Raw genomic sequence first — 23,598 nt, 5'->3', positions numbered from 1 at the left:
ATCTTGAGGAAAGACATGATGATGGCTGCTGGTTCACTGTGGGAATTGCTTTCCCTGTTTAAATTAGCACAATTGTTAATGACAGCCTGAGGAGATGTTGGTCAGTATTTGTAAAGATATAAGGACTGCTGCTTGGTGGGGTTTGGAACTCTTAACTGTACGATCCTACTATCTGGATGCTGAATCAATAGAGATATTACAAAACTAAAACCATTTTCACCCCGTTTCCCTCTCAAAGGAGAACCTAAAACTCATTTGTTAGACTGCAGGCTTGACGACTGACTTACATTGTTAAATGAAATCAAACAAGCTAACAGTCCTGTTACCACAGTTACAAATCTTTAATACAGAGATAATGTGTTAGCTGCCTCTTCTGGTTTCCTGAATACATTTTTTATTATCTTAGTGAAGGCCTAATTACTGAACCAAAAAGAGAGATACACTTGGACTTGGGAGATGTTGGATGCCTGTCAGCTGTTAGCACGATGGAATCCATTTGCCTCAGTTCCACATCAAAGAAATAATAATAATAATACTATGTGGTGGGTTGACCCTGGCTGGGGTCCAGGTGCCCACCAGAGCTGCTCTATCACTCCCCTCCTCAGTAAGGCAGGGAGGGGAGAAAGGAAGATGGAAAAACAACCCCAAACTCGTGGGTCGAGATAAAGGCAGTTTAACGTAGCTAAAGCAAAAAGCCGCGCACGGAAGCAAAGATTATTCTCTACTTCCCATCAGCAGGCGATGTCCGGCAACTTCCTGGGAAGTAGGGCTTCAGTATTGCCTCACTCAAAAGTTGTCTCCCCTTAAACCAGGACAAAACCAAACTCCACAACACCTGTAATATGCCAGCAGTATTAATTAGTAATATTAATGAGCTTACATAAGGGTGAACAAGGGCCTTAGGAGCCTGCATAATGAAACCATCCACGTCAAACCCAGGTAGAGAGAGAGAGAGAGAGAGCTGTATTCCCCCATCATCTCCACAAGATAGCTCCCCCAGCACAGCAATAACATTGATGCCAGGGCCATGCACATAACCATTGTTTGTACTAGCATGCTCCCAAGTTCTTTCATCCTCCCCACAAAACAGCTCCCCCAGCACAGTAAGATCATCAACACTAGGCCAAAGCACAGAGCAGCCATTGTTTGTATCAGCATGTTCCTAAGTTTAGCAAAATAGAGATAAGCAGCACAGCTAACAAACCCTGTGACCTGCACAGGAGTTTGCAAATTAATAACTACTATAGCTGTAGCACTCTTAATACTAAACTGCCGTTGTGGAGCCCCACGTTGGGCACCAAAAAGCCTGTGGTGGGTTGACCCTGGCTGGGGGCCAGGTGCCCACCAGAGCCACTCTATCACTCCCCTCCTTCACTAGACAGGGGAGAAAAGGTATAACAAAAAAGCTTGTGGGTCGAGATAAGGACAGGGAGAGATCACTCACTAATTATTGTCACGAGCAAAACAGACCGAACTTAGAAAGGGAATTCATCTAATTTATTACTAAGCAAAACATCTTTGTCGATGTAATTAGTGTTTGTGAACTTTTTTCTGTTGAATGTATATTTTAATGATAATTCTTAAATATGTGATTCACAGAGGCAAGGGGTGGAATGTGTTGGGTTTGCATGGCAAGGTTTTGGTAGCGGGGGGGCTACAGGGGTGGCTTCTGTGAGAAGCTGCTAGAAGCTTCCCCTGTGTCTAACAAAGCCAATGCCAGCTGGCTCCAAGACGGACCCGCCGCTGGCCAAGGCCAAGCCAATCAGCACCTCTGTGATAACACATTTAAGAAAGAGAAAAACAGTTAGAGAGCGCTTTTGCAGCCGGAGAGAGGAGGGAGAAGATGTACGAAACTCTGCAGACACCAAGGTCAGCGCAGAAGGAGGGGCAGGAGGTGCTCCAGGCACCAGAGCAGAGATTCCCCTGCAGCCCGTGGTGAAGACCATGGTGAAGCAGGCTGTCCCCCTGCAGCCCATGGAGGGAGGATGAGGGGGTGTAGCGATTCCACCTGCAGCCCATGGAGGACCCCACGCCGGAGCAGGTGGAGGCACCTGAAGGAGGCTGTGGCCTGTGGGAAGCCCGTGCTGGAGCAAGCTCCTGGCAGGACCTGTGGATCCGTGGAGAGAGGAGCCCATGCCAGAGCAGGTTTGCTGACAGGACTTGTGACCCCGTGGGGGACCCACGCTGGAGCAGTTTGCTCCTAAAGGTCTGTACCCCATGGGAGAGACCCACGCTGGAGCAGTTCGTGAAGGACTGTAGCCGTGGGAGAGACTCATGTTGGAGCAGTTCGTGAAGGACTGTCTCCCGTGAGAGGGACTCCATGCTGGAGCAGGGGAACGATGAGAGGAGTCCTCCCCCTGAGGATGAAGAAGCGGCAGAAACACCATGTGATGAACTGACCGTAACCCCCATTCCCCGTCCCCCTGTGCCGCTGGGGGGGGCGGAGGTTGAAGCCGGGAGTGAAGTTGAGCCTGGGAAGATGGGAGGGGTGGGGGGAGGTGTTTTAAGAGTTGATTTTATTTCTCATTCCTCTACTCTTTTTTGGTTGGTAATAAATTAGATGAATTCCCTCTCTAAGTTCAGTCTGTTTTGCTCGTGACGATAATTAGTGAGTGATCTCTCCCTGTCCTTATCTCAACCTATAAGCTTTTTGTTGCACTTTTTCTCCCCTGTCTAGTGAAGGAGGGGAGTGATGAGCAGCTCCGGTGGGCACCTGGCCCCCAGCCAGGGTCAACCCACCACATACTAGTAATTTATCTACGTTTAAAAATGTTTAGATTTAAACTGGCTTTTACTACATGTACATCGTGTCTGACACACTGGTGGTGGTCTGATATTAGACTCGTCATGTTTTATCAAAGTGTAGATTTTGCCTGTTGGAACATTTCAATATTTGCCTATTTGCTTTTAAAATCGCTACTAGTTTGGATACAAGTAATATAAATGCAAAAAAGAAGAGAGCTTACTGATTTTATGAATAAGATTCCTAAAATGTGAATAATTGGGGGTGAGGGGACTAGGGTTAGCCTTTTAAAACCAAAACCCTCCCAGCAAGTTCTACGTACTGTGAAAAATCCTATCATTTAAAAGTGTATTTTGTGTGACTGTAAATCGTGTGATCTTTGCCAGCAAAACCTGTACAGTGCAGAGCAGCCAATATCACGATCTCTGGTACAGTCGGATCTACCATTCCTTCTGTATTCACCGAAAGGCTGTTCAGGTTCACTTTTGCCCCATCATCCCCAGATGATAACACCGACTCCAATTTACTCCATCCTGCCTTGTCCCTGCGGCAGTTTCCCCACGGAGCGATGGAAGGATTTGACAATGTAGATGTCCAAGCACTGCTTGGCAGGCCCTAAATTTTAAGCCAGAAACTAGAAGGACCTGGATTCGGTCAGTACCTTTTCCATTCCTCTGCATACGCGGTTTGAGTGACTCCAGCCTGTCAGAGCTGTGCGCAAGTGAGGGATGGGAGACGGGAAAAAAAAAAGTACCCCTCGGCTGGGGGGCATTGCGCCTCGAGCCTCACATCCTTTGTCTTTTCTGTATTTAAGACACCAGTTGCTCACAGCTAATCTTTCTCTGCACCTGCCAGGGCTGCTTGCTGTTCTGGGTTTGCTTTCCAGACCAAACGCTGGAGAAGTGAACTTGCATCTTCTGTGGGATCGCGTGCACAGGCACAAAAGGCAAACCTGCCGGTAATCACTGTTATTTCCTGTGGGATACGAACAATGGCTTTCCTGAAGTTAAAAGCACTTCTACATAGTTTGAGCTGCACAAAGGCTATTTGCTTCTCATGTACAGCCGTGAGGGAATTTCCACCCCTGTTCCACCCCAGACACCATACTGCCTGAGCACTAAGGGAATCGGAGCTGTTTAGGTGATAGCAGGAAGAAAGATGACAGCTCCTTTGGTCGACACAACTCCATCCAGCACATCAGGTTACTGAGACCTCTGTGTCAGAAGCTGGTGGAGGAACTGATCCCCTTTCTGGTGTTGGGTACCACAGGATCAGACAAGGTGCCAGAGTCAGGGGGATCAGAAGCTGAAGCAGTAGCAAGTGATATTCTGAATATGCAGACCATAAACAACATACCTAGAAAATGGGGTCAAGAATCTACAAATAATGTTTCTTTTCAGTTAAACATGCTAAACCTAAAGAATAAATTACTATGAGCATGGTCCCTTTCTCACTTCTCTTGAAGCAATTCCAACTTCTCTTCCAAATGTTTTAAGTCCCTGCAGCACTGATCAAACCTGCTCACTGGGGAAAATAAAAAGGTAGTGAGCATTTCAAACCACTGATCTAACAGAAAAGCACTGGCTTCCAGTCATAACACCAGCGATCCTAGTTGGATAAGAAAAGAAGTGGAGCATTATTTGATATGGCAAAGACCGATAATTTACTTTGTATTGTGTGAATGGGTGGCATCTTTTTTTTTCTGCCACCACAGGTGAATAGGTTTTTTTCTGACTGATAAATGCCTGAAAGGAAGAGATAAGCTGCTATCTCTGTTCTCTTTGATAATACGAAGATATCTTCATGTAAGAAATGACATTCATCCCTGTGTCAAAAGTCATGTTTGCTGGGCAATAAAATTTAAATTTCTAGGTATAAGTCTGAACTGACCTAAATAGAACTGTTTCATTCCTGTAAAAAAAGAGTAGTAGTATCAAATGCTACCATGTATTTCTAATTTCCCAACCATGTCAAAATAATTCTATACCTATTTCTTAAAAAATATTTAAAACCTCTTTCTTGGTGTCTGGTTTTAATCCTCTTAGTGGACTCAATGCAGATGTGTGGAAAAATGCTAGTCAGCTTTAGATTAGATTCTTATGTACCTGAAGAAACTAGCAAAATAAAATCCCCAAATCCTTGTCGTATCTGGTGTCTAGGTGAAATTCAGTGCATGGCTAGAATAATAGACTTTTTTTTTTAATGGTAAGCTGAATTTTGAAATGGAGACCTTATTTTGGGGGTAAGAAGAGAAAGGCTACAGAGTGTGCAAAGCTACAAAGTGACCTGCACTTACTCATTTCTGTTTTCTTTATTAAGGATTCAGATTTAATTCCCAGTCTTGGGATTCATGCATGCCCAAATTACCGTGATCAGATTTGTCTGGTTTAAGTTAAGTACAGCTTACTTTGCAGAGACATACATGGACGCCAGCAGCTCCAGTATGGCGAAGGATGCAGAAGGATAGTTCACCATCACTGCAATCAGGATGTGAGCCAAGTTGCTCCAAGTGCTTTCTTTCCCAAACAATTCAATATTTGTTTGTTCTTATTCCTGTAACTATGGAGTCCACATGAATACGTTTTTTTTGCCTGAGGTGGTGCCTTATAAGCAAGGTAAAATTGTTTCAAATATAATTTATTTTCCTTTCAAGGTGGACATACAGCTTGGAGTTATCACCTGTGTGTAGGTATGTAACCAGGTATTCTATGGATAAATATTTATGTCTTGCTAGAAGTATAATTACTGAAAAAGCTCAGTATACTTCGTGTCACAATTTAAACATCATACTGCCTGAATTTTGTGTAGCTAAATCTTTTGATGGAAGGAGGCGGGGGGGGGAACATTCTATTATATTCTGTATTATATTCTGTAATGTATATATTCTAAGTCTGGAGATGGGAAAAGTAAATATTATAAGGAGAAAAGCTAAGTAATTTTCAGAAATTTTTTTGCTTTTTCCAATAGATACACAATGTCCTTTCAGCTCTTCCACTCTGTGTGCAGGGGAAAAAAAAAAGACCCTGAAAGAGAAAGTGTTAGCTAGTTTTCACTTAGGTTTTTTTCCCACTGAAACAGAGTAATACATTTTGATAGAGGTTTGTTTGTTTGTTTGTTTTAGTGGATATTAACCATGTGGATCTGTAAACAGCACAGACTTCAGGATCAACATCATCATAACAAGGGCTTGACTTCACTTTGGGAATGGGCTGAAGCCCAGCTGAGCGCTGCTCCTCCCACGGGCGGCCGGAGCTGGGCGAGCAGGCTGGCTGCCAGCAAGGCGAGATGCAGACTGCACCCCTACTGCTCTTCTCTGCTGAACTTTATTACAAGGTTGAATTTAGGGCAATCCAGAAAAGTTGTTGCAACTTTTCCAGATGTATCCGAGTATTTAAACGGCTAGTATCAGCGTCATGGGCCAGCTCCCTGATGATAGCAGGGAGGTTTTGCAATGCATGCAGCGCACGAAGCGGCTCCGTCAGTGATGCAGTTGGGATGATTTCATGCGATACAACACTGGTTTGGGATTGCAGTGGAGCTCTGCTGTGCAGCTCATCAAACCCCTCAGCAATTTGACTTTATTTTCTGCCAAGGCTGCTCTCAGTTATGTTTACAGAAGTTCAAAATCCCATACTCAGGAAGCAATTTGTCAGACTTTCAGCCCTTAGCGTAGCTGAGCGCAATTCTGGTCAGACTGAAGGCCATGAAAGCTGGGCTGTTAATTTGGTAGGTTGCAAGAGATGATAGCTGGGACAGGATCTCATAGTGTTTTGTAGCATCCTATCTTGGAGTACGGTGAGATTCATATTTAATTTTCAGAACTGTTCTTTCCTGAGGACAAGGTAATTTCATTTTTCAGAGTTATCCATCAGGAGTTCCCTGTGCCCCTGGTATTCCTGGAGAAGCTGTCCGGACCAGTGCTGTCTTTCTAACTGTAAGTCTCTAATTTAGGTTCTATAACCTTTGAGGGTTGAATTCATCTGTTACTTCAAGATGTCTAACATGTGATCCAAGGTGAACTGCAGTTAATACCTTGCTGCAAAGGTATTCAAAGCTGTGGGATCTGGCGAAGAGGTAACTCTCTTTGTTGTGCTGTGTGAGCAATGGGCTACGTATTTGCTAACATCTAAAATATATTTCAGAATGATGCTACTTATTATAGCCCCCTTGACACTGTGACCAACTGATTTTAAGAATTAGCTTGCTAGTCCCTAACACAGAAGGAGCAGACTGTCTTTTCCCCTTCTTGTGAAAATCTCACACGTTTTTGTTTCTAGTCATCTATCAAACAGGATTACCTTCTTCATAGACAACTAGTACTTGTCTGGAAGTAGTCCTAAGCTTTGAGGAGTAGGAATGTCTAATGAAAGAAAAGGATAGTGGCAGCCTAGAGATGGAAATATCTAAAGTGCATTTTACTACCATAGATAATTTTTTTAGATCCTTTGACAGAACGGAACTGTTCTTTGCTTTGTTTTATAATTCCGCTATCCTGAAAAAATAAGGCTTGCATATTGCATCTCATTAGATTTTATCTGCACCTGTACACATTGTACATGTAATAGTATCTAAAGGCTTCTGAAGAATGAAAGACATGACTGTCAACACTATGAACAGAATTTTAGAAGACCCTAATTTAATTATTTATTTATTAATTTTAAAGCTCACTTTACCATGTCTATTGAGTGGTCTGGGAACAAAAACATTGAAGAAACTAGCGGGAGAATTAAGTATTAGATTTAAAACTTAGGAAAATATTTTGTTATTCACTGTAATGTGTTGGGAAAAAATCTATAAGGTAATTGGTTTTATAGAATAAAGATAAAAAAATCACTAATATGTAAATGACAATCCATTACAGTAAAAATACAGACTACATGTTTGTAGACAATAGGACTTCCACATGAATCTTAACAGTGACATTTAAGGAAACGTCTCTGTGAGCCAATCCTCTGCAACATGTTATACCAGTTTCTCTGTAACCCTGAAACGTTTTATGACGACCATTAAAAAGCGTTGTGTAAATCTGCACAATGACTCTTATAAAATCAGGCATTTCAGTTTAATATATTCATGGCTTATCTATGTAACATTGGTTAGCTGCATCTTTTGATCCTCTTTAACCTGAAAATATTCGGAATATACATCATGTTTTATAATAAAGTAGCTTCTTTCTTAAAAAGCTGAGCTGAAAGTGAGGAATTTAACACTTCCCTGTCTTAATTTTACATGATCAACAAATGGGGTGCTTTGAGATATAGCAGTACATTTGGGGTTTTTTTAAGAAATTTATGGTAAACCTTAATTAACAGAAACTTTGATGAGCCTTTGGGTTAGAGTGATTATCTGGGTCCAAAATTCCAGCTGCTTTTACATGAAAGACCTTCAGCAGCTCTCCTGGCGCTCTCTTTTCGGGCCTCCCCATTCTTCACCAATGCACTGAGGATGGCGAGGGGCTCGCACAGCCTACACGGAACCAGCACCGCCCGAGCGGCGGTTCTCCACCCTGCTTTCTGACTGCAAACAAGAAACCGCACTCGCTCCCCGCCCCTGCGCTGCCTCCCCCGGGGCGGCCCCGGGCAGCTTCCGCCCCGCCGCGCTGGGGTTTCCGCGGGCGCCGGGCCGGGCCAGGGACGGGCGCTCGGCGGCTGCGGTGGAGTGCGGAGCGGCTGGAGGCGGGGTTCGGTGCGGGACGCCGCGGAGCGGTTCCTCGGTTTTAGGAACGGGTATTGTTTTGCTGTGAATATCAGTGTGTTTACCGTGTATGATTTCTTCCAGGCGTCTGGTTTCCTTCATCACAGGGAACCTTAATGATTAGAAGGGCTGTGAAAAGGACTCGATGATCAGAAGGGCTACGTTTTCCAGTTGGGGATTGCACCTTGAGTTAGAAAATGTCTCTCTTTAGCAAAGTAACTCGCTTGCAAAGACAGATTAAAGGTCTTGCTGCCAAGGCTGTCCTGGAGAGCCCTGCTCTGGAGAGCTGACAGCAGCAGGCAGGGTTTGGGCGGTGGTGGTCCTGTCACCAGCAGTGAAGTGGGCAGCGTTGGAGACGTGCCCTTGTGTCGGTGAGGCTGGATATCCAGACTGTAATCCAAATTTTTGGCTCTCAGGTGTTGGGACCCCCAGGTTTCAGGAGAGATGCCTGTGTAAGGGGAGAGGGTACCTTACTGCGTCAGAATAAAATAATTTTATGTCAACTTATAGGTCATTTCATTCCTTCTCTGAAGGCTGTTTTGTTAGCTTTAGCAGAAAATAACCTATCATCTAATTAGATCAACTAGATTATTTTTAAGTATACTGCTTCTCCAGCAGTCAAGATTAAAATCTGGTGGCTGAATAGTCTAATATAATGTGATGATGAAAAGAAGTGCCACAAAGCTAGCTAGGGTGAACTAATACATGCCTCACAGCTATTTGGCTTTCTAAGTCTGTTCTTGAATCATAAGCCTTCTTGGAAAGGGCCTGGCATGGTATTTAAATGGCATCATGTGTGATGTTTGTGCTTGGGGGCTGATGTTCTGAGGAGTATTTTAGTGAGCCGAGTAAGAAACGAAACTCCTTGTCACACTAGTATACTGTAGTTTTGATAAAAACTGGAAGCTCTGTAGTTAACTGAGTAAGACCTCTCTGGATTAGTTGCAGCATATCTACTGGCATGCATCAGGGAAAGGGAGATGTAGCTGTGGAATGCAGTTCTGAAAATAAGAAAATGACTGAAAAGAATCATGGACATTCTGCCATTCCTTAAAAAAAAGGAACAATCTAGGAATGTTATTGCCTTACTGTTCTCTCAACTAGAACAGTTTTGTTCTGAGTTCCTTCAGAACCAGTATTTCTTTGATTTCTTTTCTAGCAGTTTTTGGCTGTCCTTAAGTGTCCGAGCTCAAAACTCCTGGAGGGAGAAAACCACTGTGCCTGGCCTCCTGGCTGCCTCTGGGGCTTGCTTCCATGTTACCCATTTGAATAATGATTCGAGAAAGTGAGGAGAAAGCGAGGACCCGGTTAGGTGTGCTGCTGCTGGGTGAGAGGGTTTAGGCTATTGAAGCAATTGACTGCTACTTCTGAGAGCAGAGGGACAAAGTCTGGGAACTCCTAGGGACGAGGAGGAAGGCTGGAAATATGACTTCTAGATAGTGCAATATATAGGGACAGGGTATGAAGAATGAGTCTTGTTGATATGAGTTCCTTTCTCTCGTGAGCAGTACAGCAAATGAGGCGTGGGGGTCTGCTGTCAGCTCGCAGCCCCTCAGCGGAATGGCGGCTCCCTGGCAGCTGAAGGACCGTTTTGCGTGTGAGGGCAGTTCTTTTGCCTTTTGTTTCCTCTCTGCGCTGCAGTGGTTGGGGCTGGAAGCCATGCTGCAGAGTTCAAACTGTGTGTTTCAGGAGGGGTGGCTGGCAGCGCCTGCTTTTCCCACTTGCAGTGCACAGGTGGAGCGGGGATACCTCAGACCATCCAGATACTGCATTTCATGAGAGTCATTCGTTACCAGGCATCTGCTTTGCATGAAGCATTCCCAGTTCCCCTGGTGCTTCCTTCCTGCCTGCAGAATCACTTCTGCTTCCCCTTGTGTAAAGGTGAACCCAGGTATGTCCCCTCCTCCAGAGAATAAAGGTCATTTGTATCTCATCTGTACTCCCTTTTGGGGAGTGGACCCAGAGCTATGAGTTACTATGGGAATCTGTCAGGAAAGGGCAAAACTCGCCGGCTTTTCCGGGCAGGGGCTCCCTCGCACAGTCCTAACCCAAAATAGCCCCAGCGAGGGGTGAGGTGCCGGGAGCCGGAGCCTGGTCCCCACCCTCCTCTTGTCCTTCTGCACTCTGGCTGGGGGATTTTGGGGAATGTTTGATCAGCAAATACCTCAGGTAATGGAAGAAAATGTGAAGGACCCTTATAATTCCAGCAAAATAAGGAAAGGATAACCTTTGGAGGTCATTTGGTCCATTCCTCTGCTTGAAGCCAGACTACATTCAAATTTAGATCAGATTGCTCAGGGCCTTGTAAAGCTTTTTGTAAGATGTACACAAAGATATACAGCTTCTTCTTCTGGAACACTATGGCCAGCTTGTTTGCTCCAATGCAACCTACTCTCAATTTATGTTGTGAATTCAGGTTGCAGCTTGTGGCCAGCGTAGCACAAGGGATTCATGCAGCTACTGTTTTCGTTGAACCAAAATTAATTCAGTAACGGACTTCTACTTGCTGAAGCACTTTTTTTTTCTTTTTCTTTTTTTTTTTTTCCTTCTTTCTTTAATTCTCTGGAATTTTAACTCCATGACAAAGAAATAGCATTCTTCTTTTATATTAGTAGGAGCTAAATACAAATACCTTTACTTTTCCGTGCTAAGTAATGTTTCAATGATTGTTCCCTAGATTTATTTTAAAACTGTTACTAGAACTAGTAACACCTAGCAGCATGTAAAGCCTCATTTTATTAAACCAAAATGAAAATTTAGGCTTCATATAATTGCTTTCTGTAACCCAGGCAGCTGGAACCAACACGTTTCTAAGAAGTGGTCTTCCCATTACTGCTGTTTCTTCACTGAGGTTCCTGCACATAAGAACATTCTGAACAAGATGTTGTGCAATACCAGTGTTGATAAAGCAAGCATTTGTTCCTTGTTCCTTTAGTATTTCAGATTTTTATACTATTTCGCAGTCTTTATTCAGATGAAAAGCAGGGCATGGCTGACTCTGTTAATCTTGGTGACTGAATTGGAGGTGTAGAAGGAGTCTAGATAAAAAGCAATAGAAGAAGGGAGACAATTCTGATAAAAGAAATAATCTTAAGTATTCTCTTTAGCATCATGTCTGATGAAATGGGAGTTGAACTTTGTAAAATCTTTGTTGCTTTTCTAGCTATAGAGCATATCAACATTTTCTAAATCCTAGATGGCAGAGTGATGTATATGGGTGATTGTAGGGAGAAAAAATGATTCTGGGCTACTATAAAGCTTTCTTTTAAATAAATCATGATGCTGTCTCTACTCTCCCATTACCAAAGGGTTCAGTTGTAATTCTTGATATTTCCCTGAAGTTCATGTAGCTGGTACATCTCACAGCATAAACTGATCTTTTGCTAGTTTAAACAATATTTTTTTTAATTCATCTTTAATTTGTGCTATTCCTACTGGTAGCTTTGTCAACATATTTTAATATGGTAATATATGAAGCTTGCCACTCAATATTATCAACTGTGAGAACAAGGTTTAAGGTACGCAGTTTGGATGTGTTCTTTCAGATTTTTAAATTAGATGTATAATTTTAAATTACTTCCTATTACTTTTTTTTTTTTTTTTTTAAACCTGTATGCATATGGTGACCAGAATCTAATTAAAGTATGTCAAACAGGATGGTGATTTTGTTAGTAAAGTTAGTAAAGTAGAAGAAAAGGAACACTTTAAGAACAATTTATTAAACAAAGAGGATGTTGTGTATGAGTTGGGAAGTGACCTAGATGCCATTAAACATCTTCCTGTGACTTCAGCTTTTACCCTGGGAGTGTAAAGCTGGAAGGAACTACTTTCAGTTTCATTTCCAGCTTTGAATGACCGTTTTTGTTGAATTGAACTAGTTTGAAGAACCATATCAGACAAAATATATTACTAGTTTAACTTGAACAGCATTCTTTTTACAGAATAACTAGGTTTATTGTTTATTTTAAAGCTTTTGATCCTATAAAAAGGAGTCATTCTTTTTTCTACTTCTACTTATGAATCTCGTGGCTATTTTGAACCTCTGTGTTTAATAGAAGTTGCTGCCATTGTCTTGCTTCTCTTGTTACCCCAGAGACTGAGGAGTATCTCTCAAAGTTGATGCTGGCATCAGTAAATGTTCTTTCTGCTATTTTTAACTCCTTTCGGCAACCCTGGACGAGTAGAAAGACGAACAGCAGTTTGTCCTTTCACTCGATATTCTGCTGTGGAAGCCCGCTCACCTGTGCAAGCCCACCCTTTATTATCACGTGGAGACAAAAACTGCATATGTGATATTTAGTAGGACCACTTCAGAAGGGCAGTAGCATAAAGAACTGAGTAGGTGGTAGCATGGCATCACAGCTGCCCCAGGATTTACCCAAGCAGGTTTTTTAGTCAATATCAATACACTAAACCAGTTGTTCTGAAATTACTGTGGTTCATATGAATTGCATGATGTTTCCGAATAGCTGCCCAGTGGAGTCCTGCACTGCGGTGAAATAACTGCACATCCCCATGCTTTCCTCTGCGTTGAAGATGATTTCAGGATTCTCAAAGCATGTATGCAGGCATAGATAATTTAGACTTATGTTGTGGTGGAGACATAGCCCAGGAGGAAGCCAAAATATTTAGTTATTTTAGCTTGTCTTTGTAATTCAGCTTTCCCGTACAGTTTAGACAGGCAAGTATCTTTTATCATAAATAGAGAACTGAATAACTCTTGTCTATATTAAAAACCCTCATGAAATAAAAATGTTGTTTTGCAGAACAATTATAAGCAGATCCACGGCAATGCAAGGTGAGTAAAATATAAAAAGGTGTCATCTTTTGTTAATATCAAAGATAACATGGATCCTTCCGAGGTGTTCAAGCAATATTAGCTTAGCTGTTAGTTTGCCTTCTAATTTTATGAAATACGTATGAATGTTTTAAATTGAAATTGTTTAAATTTTAAAATGGAATCATTTACAAAATGTATAGCTTACATTTTCAGATCTTATTTTCTGAAGTTAAATAAAATAAATAAATGATCTTGAAATTCAAGTTATTTCTGCTTAGAAACTGAATTTGGTAAATGTTTTTAAATCCATAACCCTCTGAGTCTGCTGGTGAGGCATTAGTATAGTCCTAACTTGAAGAAATTGGAAGAAAATGTTTTATGTAGTGGAGAATGGCTTATTACCTGTTCTGTACAGGAGGGCAGCCTGTCAGTTCCCTGGCAATTCTTTGAATTAAAGCCTGCTTCTAAATACAAATGAACAAAGGCACCTCTGGTCCAGACAGAGGGTGAACTGACCCTGCTTGAGCAGGGGTTGGACTGGTGATCTCAAGGGGTCCCTTCCAAGCTAAATGATTCTGTGACATCCTCATGACATCATGTGCAATACCTGCCTTTTTTCTGCACTTTAGGGATCAGAACTCCTTTAAGTTATACAGATGTTTAATATACATGTTGTGCATAAATATGAGCTTGTTATACCGTTTTTGCTATACAGAAAACAGCTGCTTAATTTTGTTATGTGTCTACTCTGAAAAAAGAGCCAATGTTGGGGATCTTTCACCCTAGGGGAAGAGGAAACGAGCAATACTTAAAGCATGTGTTCCATTCTTCCAGCAAATAAACCTGCACCAGCACCTGGATTTTCAAATGTTAACTACGCACCAGGAAATGAAGTCCCGTACGCACCGGGGACTTACCAAGGTAGGTTGCTTGGCTACAGGTCTGCTATACTATTGGGAAATAAGAATGAGAAATAGAAGGTTTCACGAGTGACTGTCTCTGAGTTACTTTTCTACTGTTAATTCTGTAGAGTTTCTATTAATTTCTGTTTTGCTGAAAAGTCATCTTCTTTCCTTCTTGGTACTACGTGTTAGTATGTGCTGAGCTGTACCAAGTGGTAGGAGTTAAAAATGTGGGATGTTCCTCGGTGGTCACTGTGGGGAGTTTGTTAGGGAGGTGTTACTACTGCAAAGCAACTAATGTATGACAGCTTCTGGCTGATGATCCGATTTTTTAATAAACGTGTTATTTCAGTATTTCACTTTATGTTTCTCTAGAAATCCAGAACTGAAGAAAGAATTGTTTTCCTCTTGCTGTTATACTGGTCCATGTATTCTGTTCCTGTTTCCTACTCTATGGCTGTACTTTTCCTGTGGTTATACCTTACACTTTTGTTTGCTTTTCTCCTTTCTCATTTTCTGCTCCACATTCAAAATGCAGCACTCACAAAGAGCTTCTCACGTGCTGGCAACTAATTGCTTTCTGAAGAACCAAATCACAATAAGCAATACCTAGCAATCAGGTTCAAAGCATAGATTATAGATAAAATGCAAAATGTTTGGCTTAAGTTACTGCGTGGTTCATCAGTAAAAGCTTGTGCATCTTGTGGCAAGACAGTCTGAGGTCTGCGAGTACACCTGGCCTTCAGCGAGGAATGGGCACGTGCTACCTGTGCAACAAAGGTCAGGGAGCATTTTTCATTTTGAGTAGTTGAATGTGCACACACTTAGACACAACAGCAGAAGATAGTCAGTTTGTGTGCCAAGCCGGTGCTCAGACATAAAAATGATTTTGTTTTCCCTAAGTGTGGGTCCTTCTCTGGGGCGAGTGATCCTGCCGCCTGTGTGTTTTAAGCCACAGCTGTTTACGTCACCTGAGGTACTGTCCTGCTTATGGCCACACCGTGAGCTTTCACATGGTACAGTCCATATTTTGTAATGTACTGTGAAACACTGGGCCTGAACTTTGGGCTAAAGATAAGTCTACAGGTCAGTATCTTGAACTATTTGTCTTTGTACAGGTCTCCAAAAATACTCTTTGTGGCTTCTGCGTTGTGCTTGCTTCTGCATAAAATATAAAATTCCTCTGCATCAGATTGAAAACCTATCTGTCTACCAGGAAAGTATTAAATGAGGGAAATAATACAGTTCTTGTTCGGTAACTTAAGCAGCTTCAGCTACAAGGTCACAAAGAATCTCTGTAGCAAAGACCACGTTGCTGTGGGATGGTACTGCGGCAGGGCTCTGGGCGCAGCCTGGGACGTGGGATGGGTTGTGAGCGCTAAGGCAGTGCTGCGTGTGCCGTCTGGTGGGGTGCTGAGCATTTAGGCCCTGAAGTGCTTCATGAGAGCTTGCGTTTCCTGTCGAGCGCTAACTGGACAAGACTTACTTGGCATTCACAATATGTGGGACTGTTTCCTCCTTTACTATGCGCCTCCTCCATGAAGGAAGTGTGGATTTCCTGAGTTTTGAAAGAGAATCCATTAAATAAATGGGAAAATGCAGTTTTTAGATCACACTCATCTGGTTTGAAAACTGCAGATGAACTTTACTAAAAGGACATTTCCTATCACAGAAGTAGAACCTATAATTCCAGGAAAACATTTTCTTAAAATTCCTCATTTGTTCAACTGACATCTTGTAAATGCCAGTATTTTTCATGTATTTTAAGGTATTCTGTCTTCTCTACTTAGAAATAACATTCACTTATTTATTTCTTATTTTTTAATTGCCTATCTTCATGTGAATAAAATTTCTGCTATATTCAAGAATGATGTATTTTTTTGGTTTTGTTTTGTCTAGAGGGATTAGAACATCCTAATCTAGTGTAACTTCCTTCACAAACGTTGTAGTATTCATAATTGAAATGTATTGTAGGTATAAGGATCTTCATGGTTCAAAATAGTGAAAAAAAAATCTTTTGAAGATCCATCGGACAGTTCTTTTCCAACATCTAAGTTTCACAACTGCATGTCTTCTACCACAGCAAATGTCACAGGTGCGGGGGGCTATGGCTTCCAGGTACAGCCCATGGGAGTCCCAGCTGGACTTGCTGTTCCACCCATCCAGAACCAGCCCATCGTGAAGGAGGGGACAATCTGGATGCCTGTCCCTCCTCCTCTTCCCAACTGCCCTCCTGGACTGGAATACCTCACACAGGTACTTGCACCCTTCCTCATTTCCCAAAGAACAGGTATTCACCTGAGAAGCAGCCTGCGTCCATGAAAAAGCTGAAAAAAGCATCTGGCTTTGTTGCAGCTGCATGGGTTGCTGCTCTTGGGCTGCTAAGTGAAGCCTTTTGTAACGTGATTGATGCATGTTTGAGTGTGGAGGTGCCTGTAATGGCTGCAGCACTTCATGGAGTACTCTCCTGCCAAGTGAGATGCTAAAGGAGCAGGGGCACGGGGCTGTCATACATCCTTCCCATTTCTGAAGCTACTGTTTGTGACATGTAATGTGATTTGGCAAGATGTATATAACAAATATATGTAGTACAGGCGGCTGTAGCACATTAGAGGTGCCTAATTTTCTATGTGATGATTTCTTCACACCTCTTCATAATGTTGTTAGGCGCTAGTCAGACTTCACAACATAGAGAATGCTAATAGCAAAATAAGAATTGTTTCCACGTTACAGAATATGTCCTTGTACTGTAAAAGTGTCGTTCATCTCATCACTGGGAGCAAATACCAAGATGTACTGTTGCCAGTTTTGCCAATTGCTGGAAAAAAAAGAAAAAAAGAAAAAAAAAAAGCAAAAAGCACCAGTGAGGAGAGGCTGATTTTTCCTGAGTTTCACTCAGAGCTGAGCAGTAGATGAGCTTCTGCTCTAAAATTTCTCAGTTTCCTGCTTTTGTCTGTACGGACTCCTGACGTAGGCGTCTGGGATACGTGGTGCCAGAGGCGCTGTCAGGCTCTGCGGCTGAGCTACCCTGAGCCCTGAAAGGAGCACAGGCACGCGAGCCCTGCGTGCTTGGAACCAGACCAGCTTGAGTGCAACTTCTACCATCTGCTCCCGTGCTCTGAAACACTGTTCTGCTAAACTGACAGAGGGCAGGGGGGACGTGAGCTACTTCCACAGCTTTGCTGGTAGATGATCTGCCTCTAAACAATGTTTTGATCCATAAATCTGCATTCTGAAATAAAGCAGCAATGCTTCTTACAACTTGATTTCTCTTAGTTACAACTTGTTAACTATTTATTCTGTTTAATTTTTCAACCATGAACAGATTGACCAGATACTAGTTCATCAGCAAATTGAACTTCTTGAGAGTAAGTGAAAAGTATTTTTAACAAAGAAATGTTTAAATCTAATAATCCCAGAACAGTAAAATTTAGACTTCCTCTGATGCTACGTATTTAAGGTGGATCACCACCTTTCTCTTTCCTGCCTTAGTTATCTGTCTTAATTCCTGCAGAAGTTGTGGAGGAGAGGAAGGAGAAAATAGGAGTGCAAAGGATTTTACATCAGGTTCTACATCTTAAAAGATACATAGCAGTGCGACTGAATAATCTTGGTAGTGAGTTATAGCTGAAGTCACACATTCCCATGTTATTCATTCACATGATTCCTACTTGCCTCTCTTCCCCACATAAAGATCTTCCTTTCTGTACTCTTGTATTCTGTCTAATTCCATGGGCTGGCATGTGGCTCCAATCCCGTTTCCAGGCAATCCTGCTGTTTTAGGGAATTGAACTGCTTTCCTTCTGCTCCCCTCATTCCGCTCACTTTAAGAATATCAAAGTCATGTTATCCATCGCTTTCAAATAGAAGAAATGAAATGGACAATCCATCTCAGCTGACAGCTAATGCTGCGTTTTCTTTCCATAAGGCTTCAAAGAGTACTTTCATTTGCTAGAGAAATTAATCAAAATTTCTGTCCTGGCTCTTGTTGTTTTCTGTTTGTGCTGCTGTGAATCTTGACTGTGAAGCTTTTTGTTGTGGCATTCTCATTCTGAATGTGTTTGTGCCCTCTAGAGCCCTTTTCTTCCTTCACCCCCAAACTCTCAAGTTTCTTTAATTCTCATCCCTTCAGCTCTTCCCTGGGACTCCTGCATGCTGTGTTATTTGTAACTGTGGGGTTTGCTCTGGCAGTAGGTGTCCATGTCTGGTGGGAGGGGACTGATGGACACCTCCGTGCTCTTTCCACATTGCGACGTTCGTGGTGGCTGCTCCTCTCTGAACTTCTCTGTTAGGCTGCTTTGCTCGAGAGTCCTTCCCCATCGCTTCCCTTTGCCAGTGGCTGCCTCTGGCAGACTTTGAGTGAGGCCTCCCTTCCCAAAGGGTAGCTTTAGAGGTAGCATGGTGCCTTTTCTGACCAGACACACCTCAGAAATGTAACAGTTCTCTTCCTATTTTTCAGTTTTAACTGGCTTTGAAACAAACAACAAATATGAAATCAAGAATACGCTGGGGCAAAGGGTGTACTTTGCAGCAGAAGACAATGACTGCTGCACCAGGAACTGCTGTGGGCCATCACGACCCTTCACCCTCCGGATTATAGACAACCTGGGCCATGAGGTGATAACGCTGCAGAGACCCCTCCGGTGTTCCTCGTGCTGCTTTCCCTGCTGCTTACAGGAGGTGAGTTTCTCCCTCTCACCGCCTTCCTTCACGTGGGACATGGTCCATCTGTGCAGTTTTAAGATGCGGTTGTCTTGCATCGGGACGCGAGGTGAAACAAGTCAGGGAGAGAGAGCTGTGGGATTTGTGCATGGGGTCCGTGGTCTCAGAAGAAGCAGGTGTACTGCAACACTTAGATTCACTCTGGCTGCTTCTGATTACGGTAATGAAAAATTGGATTCAACAGCATATCAATCAGGGAACTTGTGGCTGGTGCTGAAATCTGTGCTGGAGATGGACTTGCAATGGAAAGGTTAGGCAACAGCTTTTGTAAAATAATAGCTAGAGTTTTCACTTTACTGCTGTGAAATTCAACACATCAAATGATAAGCTTTTTTAATATTAAAATAATTATGGAGTGATGCAACTTCTGAAACCTCAAATCTGAGCCTACTCAGAGCTCTTACTGAAGGATTTGTAGTAGCTGCATCCTATGTTGTCTTCACTGAATGCTTTCAGGATGCTCACAGCCTTCCTTTCACTAGACTTTGATCTTTATACCATAGATGCGTAGCTTGTGAGCTCCACAGCCTTTAGAGTATCTTACTGTTTTCAGTGAAGACAAAGTTGCATATGAGGTCTGCAATTTGTGTGCAGTTTTCTGAAAACATTCACAGAAAACCCCGTGCAGCTTCGTGCATTGGAAAGCCAGATCGTTGTGGAAACGTTTGGTTTGTGTGCTAGTGTGGGGTTTATTTTACAAGCATATCAAAGCATGAACATTCACGTGGAGGTTTTCTTTTTCCTGTGAAGCTGGAAGTTCAGGCACCTCCAGGAACACCAGTTGGTTATGTTGTCCAGAACTGGCATCCCTGCCTGCCAAAGTTTACCATTCAGAATGAGAAAAGAATGGATGTACTGAAAATTATTGGCCCATGTGTTGTCTGCAGCTGTTGTGAGGACATTCATTTTGAGGTATGGAATGCTAAACATTGTACATATCTTCCTTCAGATAGTAGTTTGATAGTAGTTTGTTGCTTCACTTATTCTCTGTCAACTGAACTGTAGTATATATTAAGTAATTAATTTAATCATTTAATAATAATTCAATAACCAAGTAAATAAAGATAATTTAGACCTAAAATATATATTTGAATGACTGAAGAGTTACAACTTTCACTTAAAAATAACAGTGATTAAGGTACCATTATTTTCGTGTACTATTTAATTAAAATGATGTTGCGAATAGTTGCTAAAGCAAACCTAGTGTCATTTTATTTTGGGGACTAGCCTTTCGCATGGCCCTGAAGACTGGATCTAACTTTAGGAAACATAATGTTGACAAAGGGCTAATCTCTGCTTTGGAACAGAAGAATGTAATTTGTTTAATTTTCACTTGAGCAGTTCCTGATACATGGTAGGAGAAACTAATTCACTCTCTTGGCTAAAAGATCCCACTTTCAGCAGGGTGTGTGTGTGTGCATGCAGTAGCTGTCTTCCAACACCATTAAAGCATTGAACTCTGTGGTCAAATTTAGAATTAAGTTCACGGCTGTGCTACTAAAGAGTGACTTTCTGATAGTCAGGTTTGCCTTTTGGTACAAACAGTTGCATTCAATGACTGCATTAATTCAAATAACACCATCTGAAGCTTTCAAGTGGATCTATCATGAAAAGGATTTGGGAATATAATGAATGACAGATTTGATGTTGTTTTTTTAATTTTATATTAAACTAGGTGAAGTCTGTGGATGAGACTGCTTCTGTTGGGAGGATTTCTAAGCAGTGGACTGGGTTTTTGAAAGAAGCCTTTACGGATGCAGATAACTTTGGAATCACATTCCCAATGGACCTGGATGTAAAAATGAAAGCTGTCATGATCGGTGCTTGCTTCCTTATTGTAAGTCTGTCATTCACTAATACTTGAATATGAACTGACTTTTTCAGCTCCGTGTTCAGATTGTGCTGGTGGAGGATTTGCCTCTGAGCACCTTCAAGCTTGTTGTGAACTTCCTGTGTGTAAAACTAACCACAGAAGGCAACAAAGAATTATTTCAGATAATAAGCTTATTCCAGACTACATGAAGCGCTAACTGTGTTTAAGCAGAGCTTCGTATGTGATGGGACTGAGAAACCTTGTAAAGGGAAAACTCCTTACAGAGTCATTGGCAGAGGAAAGCACGTTTGTGTGGATGGTGAGACCAGAAAAGTGCAGATCAGCAATAGCCGAGACCCCCATCCAAAGCCAGAGCAGCCTGCTGAGCTAGTGAGCTAGACAGATGAACGCTGCAGTCTGTTCCTCCCGGCTCTCCTTTTTGGAAGCAGGTGAAGCACTGAGCTGAGCAGGATTAAACGCTCTCAGAGGAGCCATTTCCAATAGGAGGGACTTCTGGGGAGGCAAAGCACATCTAACTCAATACAGTGCTTTTCACTTGCACTCTGACTGTCATGTCAAACACGGCAGCATAGCTCACTTCGCTCTTTGCAAACAGTGTGCAACACACTTGTGTTTCCACTTACCTGTGCAATTCATCATCAGGTGCCATTTCAAAAAGCGGACTGCTTCTGTGCTGCAGAGCTGCAGAGGGGGAGGAAAGGGGCATGTGGAGCACCTTGAGTTTGGAAAGTTCTCACCAGTCTCTAACAGCCCTGTGCACGACCCAGGTTGACCTTAGCTGTGCGTGTTCGTGTGCTACCATGTGCACGAAGTACAGCGTCAGTGAGCACGAACAACCCGGAATCCAGACACAGAAAACGGGGCCCCCAGATGTAAACTAAAGACAGTGACCATTATGATGAGTTCCACCTTGAGGTAAAATTGAAGGGACTGAGTCAGGTCAAACAAAGCCAGGGCAGGAATCCTGAGTAAAGGAAGCATAGCTTCCTTTTAAATTTTAAATTTTCCATGTAGGTCTTTCACCACCTCTTTCTGTGGGTGTCCTATTCTGAGACCCCCAGGTGATGGAGGGCTGGAGAGAGGTGCCCCCACCTTCTTATCATTTGAGGTTTCTGAGAGGAAGGTGCTTGGCATACCTTGCAAAACAACCAGAAGATCTCTGAACTAAGAGCTGCATTTAAGAAATTTGGTTTGTTTGTTTTTTGTTTCCTTCTTAGGACTTCATGTTTTTTGAGCATGCTGGTGATAACCAACAGCGAACAGGAGTTTGGCAATGAAATCTAGAACCTTTTACACAGAAGGAAGAACAACATACATCTCCCAACTTCCCAGTGGATTGCAGAGCTCCAGTAAGAGCTTATATTGTGCTTATAGTTATATTTCTATAAACTACAGGCTTTATTTTTTTTTTTTTTTGTAATCTGATGAAATGATTTGTAGTATTCAAATAACAACCCTTTGTATGGATCAGTATCGTAGTTGATATAAATATATAGCAATCTTTTTTTCCCAAGAAATTTGGAATTGTAAAATAAGTACTTATTTTAATTCTTAAAAAGGAGAACTACTTCTATATTCAATATTAATATAAGCAGTGAGCCCAATAAAGAGGTCCTGATCTTTTCCTGTGTATCCTTCTCCAGTAGTTTTGTCTCTGCGTTCATGTTATGTTGCTTCCAACTTCTTATCAAATATATACGTTCAAACCAAAGTAATCTAAGTGAACAGGATTATCAGATATCACTATAGAATTGTATTAATCTAATGGTAAATGTGCTGTCAAATATGACTCTTTTAATGCAACAGTTTCGTAATTTGGGTTGTTTTGAAACTTAAGGCTTTGATTTTCACCAACAGAAGTTTAGAGGTGACAGGAAATATAAATGCCTGTGGTTGCTTCTGTTTAATAATCCTTTAGTAATTGCTTTGTGCATGAGTGTGTTTTTTCCAGAGACAAGGAAAAACTAGTTAGTTACTCTTTCAGTTTCTCCAGTCCTCTTTACTCTTCATTTAGTCCATTATTTTCACAAATTGTAAGTCTGTCTGTAGGTGTGAGGGGGCAGGAATAATCAACAGAACAATTCCAGTTCAAAAGCAGATGCATGAAATGGCAGGTCTTTTTCTTAGCATTTATAGCTTTATTTGAATGTGCAAGCTAAAGTTGCAATTTCGACCCTAGCTTCACACATGCATGTGCATATAGCAGTTGTTGGGACCCAGCTATGTGGAGAGGTCCTTGCCAGTATTTTCAGTTGTATTCTAATTCTGCTAAAGATTCCTTTTGTTCAATATTTTCAATTTATTGGTGGCTCCTGGCAAGTCAAAAAGCAGAAGAAAAGAGGAGTGCCATTGCTGCTATGTACCTGGACTCTCTTTAATGTTCTATTTGTACAAATGTGTGACAACAATCTATAGTGTTCTGAAACTCTTTCAAATTGTATATTATGCCTTGTTAAAGTTAGCTTCTGCTGCTAAAGACAGAATTCCTAGAATATGATGTCTTTAATAATAGGAATTGGAGGAGGTAGATTTTTGATTAATCAGCACTATTCTTAGGGAATTAAAATACTGTTATTTTGAAATTTTTTTGTGCTTTATTGACCGGCTATTAATGAGATACTGGAAATTCAGTCTTGCTAAAATCTGCTAAAAGTTTCTGCTTGCTTCAGTTAGGAATAGACCCTACGTGTATAGAAACCAAAGTAACACACCCAGGAGCAGACCTGTCCTGTAGGGATTCATATGGCTAAGCTCATCAGTACTATTCTTCCTGCAAGGGGTGACACATAGTTTCAGTTCTGCCTGTAGTTCTGAAGTCCCAGGCTCAAGCACGTTCAATAGCTGCGCTTTCAACAGAGTGCAGAGTTACTCAAATATTCCATAAATATTTTTATGAAGATATTTGAAAATACCTGTCTAATTC

The 23,598-nt window shown here is 41.9% G+C and overlaps 1 protein-coding gene and 1 long non-coding RNA gene across 18 annotated transcripts in view; one reads left to right on the top strand and one right to left on the bottom strand.

Annotated features, from left to right (window-relative positions):
• LOC142602923 (uncharacterized) overlaps positions 1 to 23,598 on the bottom strand; it is a 48,509-nt gene that overhangs the window by 12,442 nt on the left and 12,469 nt on the right. The window lies entirely within an intron of this gene.
• On the top strand, positions 5,376 to 23,257 carry PLSCR1 (phospholipid scramblase 1). 17 transcript variants are annotated; one of them, XM_075761155.1, is made up of 11 exons: positions 8,310 to 8,808; positions 9,597 to 9,749; positions 9,946 to 10,328; positions 13,204 to 13,235; positions 14,052 to 14,138; positions 16,203 to 16,375; positions 17,445 to 17,487; positions 18,579 to 18,799; positions 19,592 to 19,753; positions 20,517 to 20,678; positions 21,893 to 23,257. In XM_075761155.1, exons 3-11 carry the CDS (start codon positions 10,213 to 10,215, stop codon positions 21,950 to 21,952), a joined length of 1,056 nt encoding a protein of 351 aa, XP_075617270.1. In that variant the 5' UTR covers positions 8,310 to 8,808; positions 9,597 to 9,749; positions 9,946 to 10,212; the 3' UTR covers positions 21,953 to 23,257. The 17 variants fall into 17 exon arrangements, with proteins under 17 accessions (XP_075617283.1, XP_075617270.1, XP_075617273.1 ...); XM_075761156.1 differs by having other exon boundaries at positions 8,343 to 8,469; XM_075761157.1 differs by having other exon boundaries at positions 8,349 to 8,808; positions 10,165 to 10,328.

This window comes from Balearica regulorum, chromosome 9, assembly GCF_011004875.1.
Source record: "Balearica regulorum gibbericeps isolate bBalReg1 chromosome 9, bBalReg1.pri, whole genome shotgun sequence".
NCBI classification, from domain to species: Eukaryota; Metazoa; Chordata; class Aves; order Gruiformes; family Gruidae; genus Balearica; species Balearica regulorum.
This window is presented reverse-complemented; position numbering and strand designations above follow the sequence as displayed.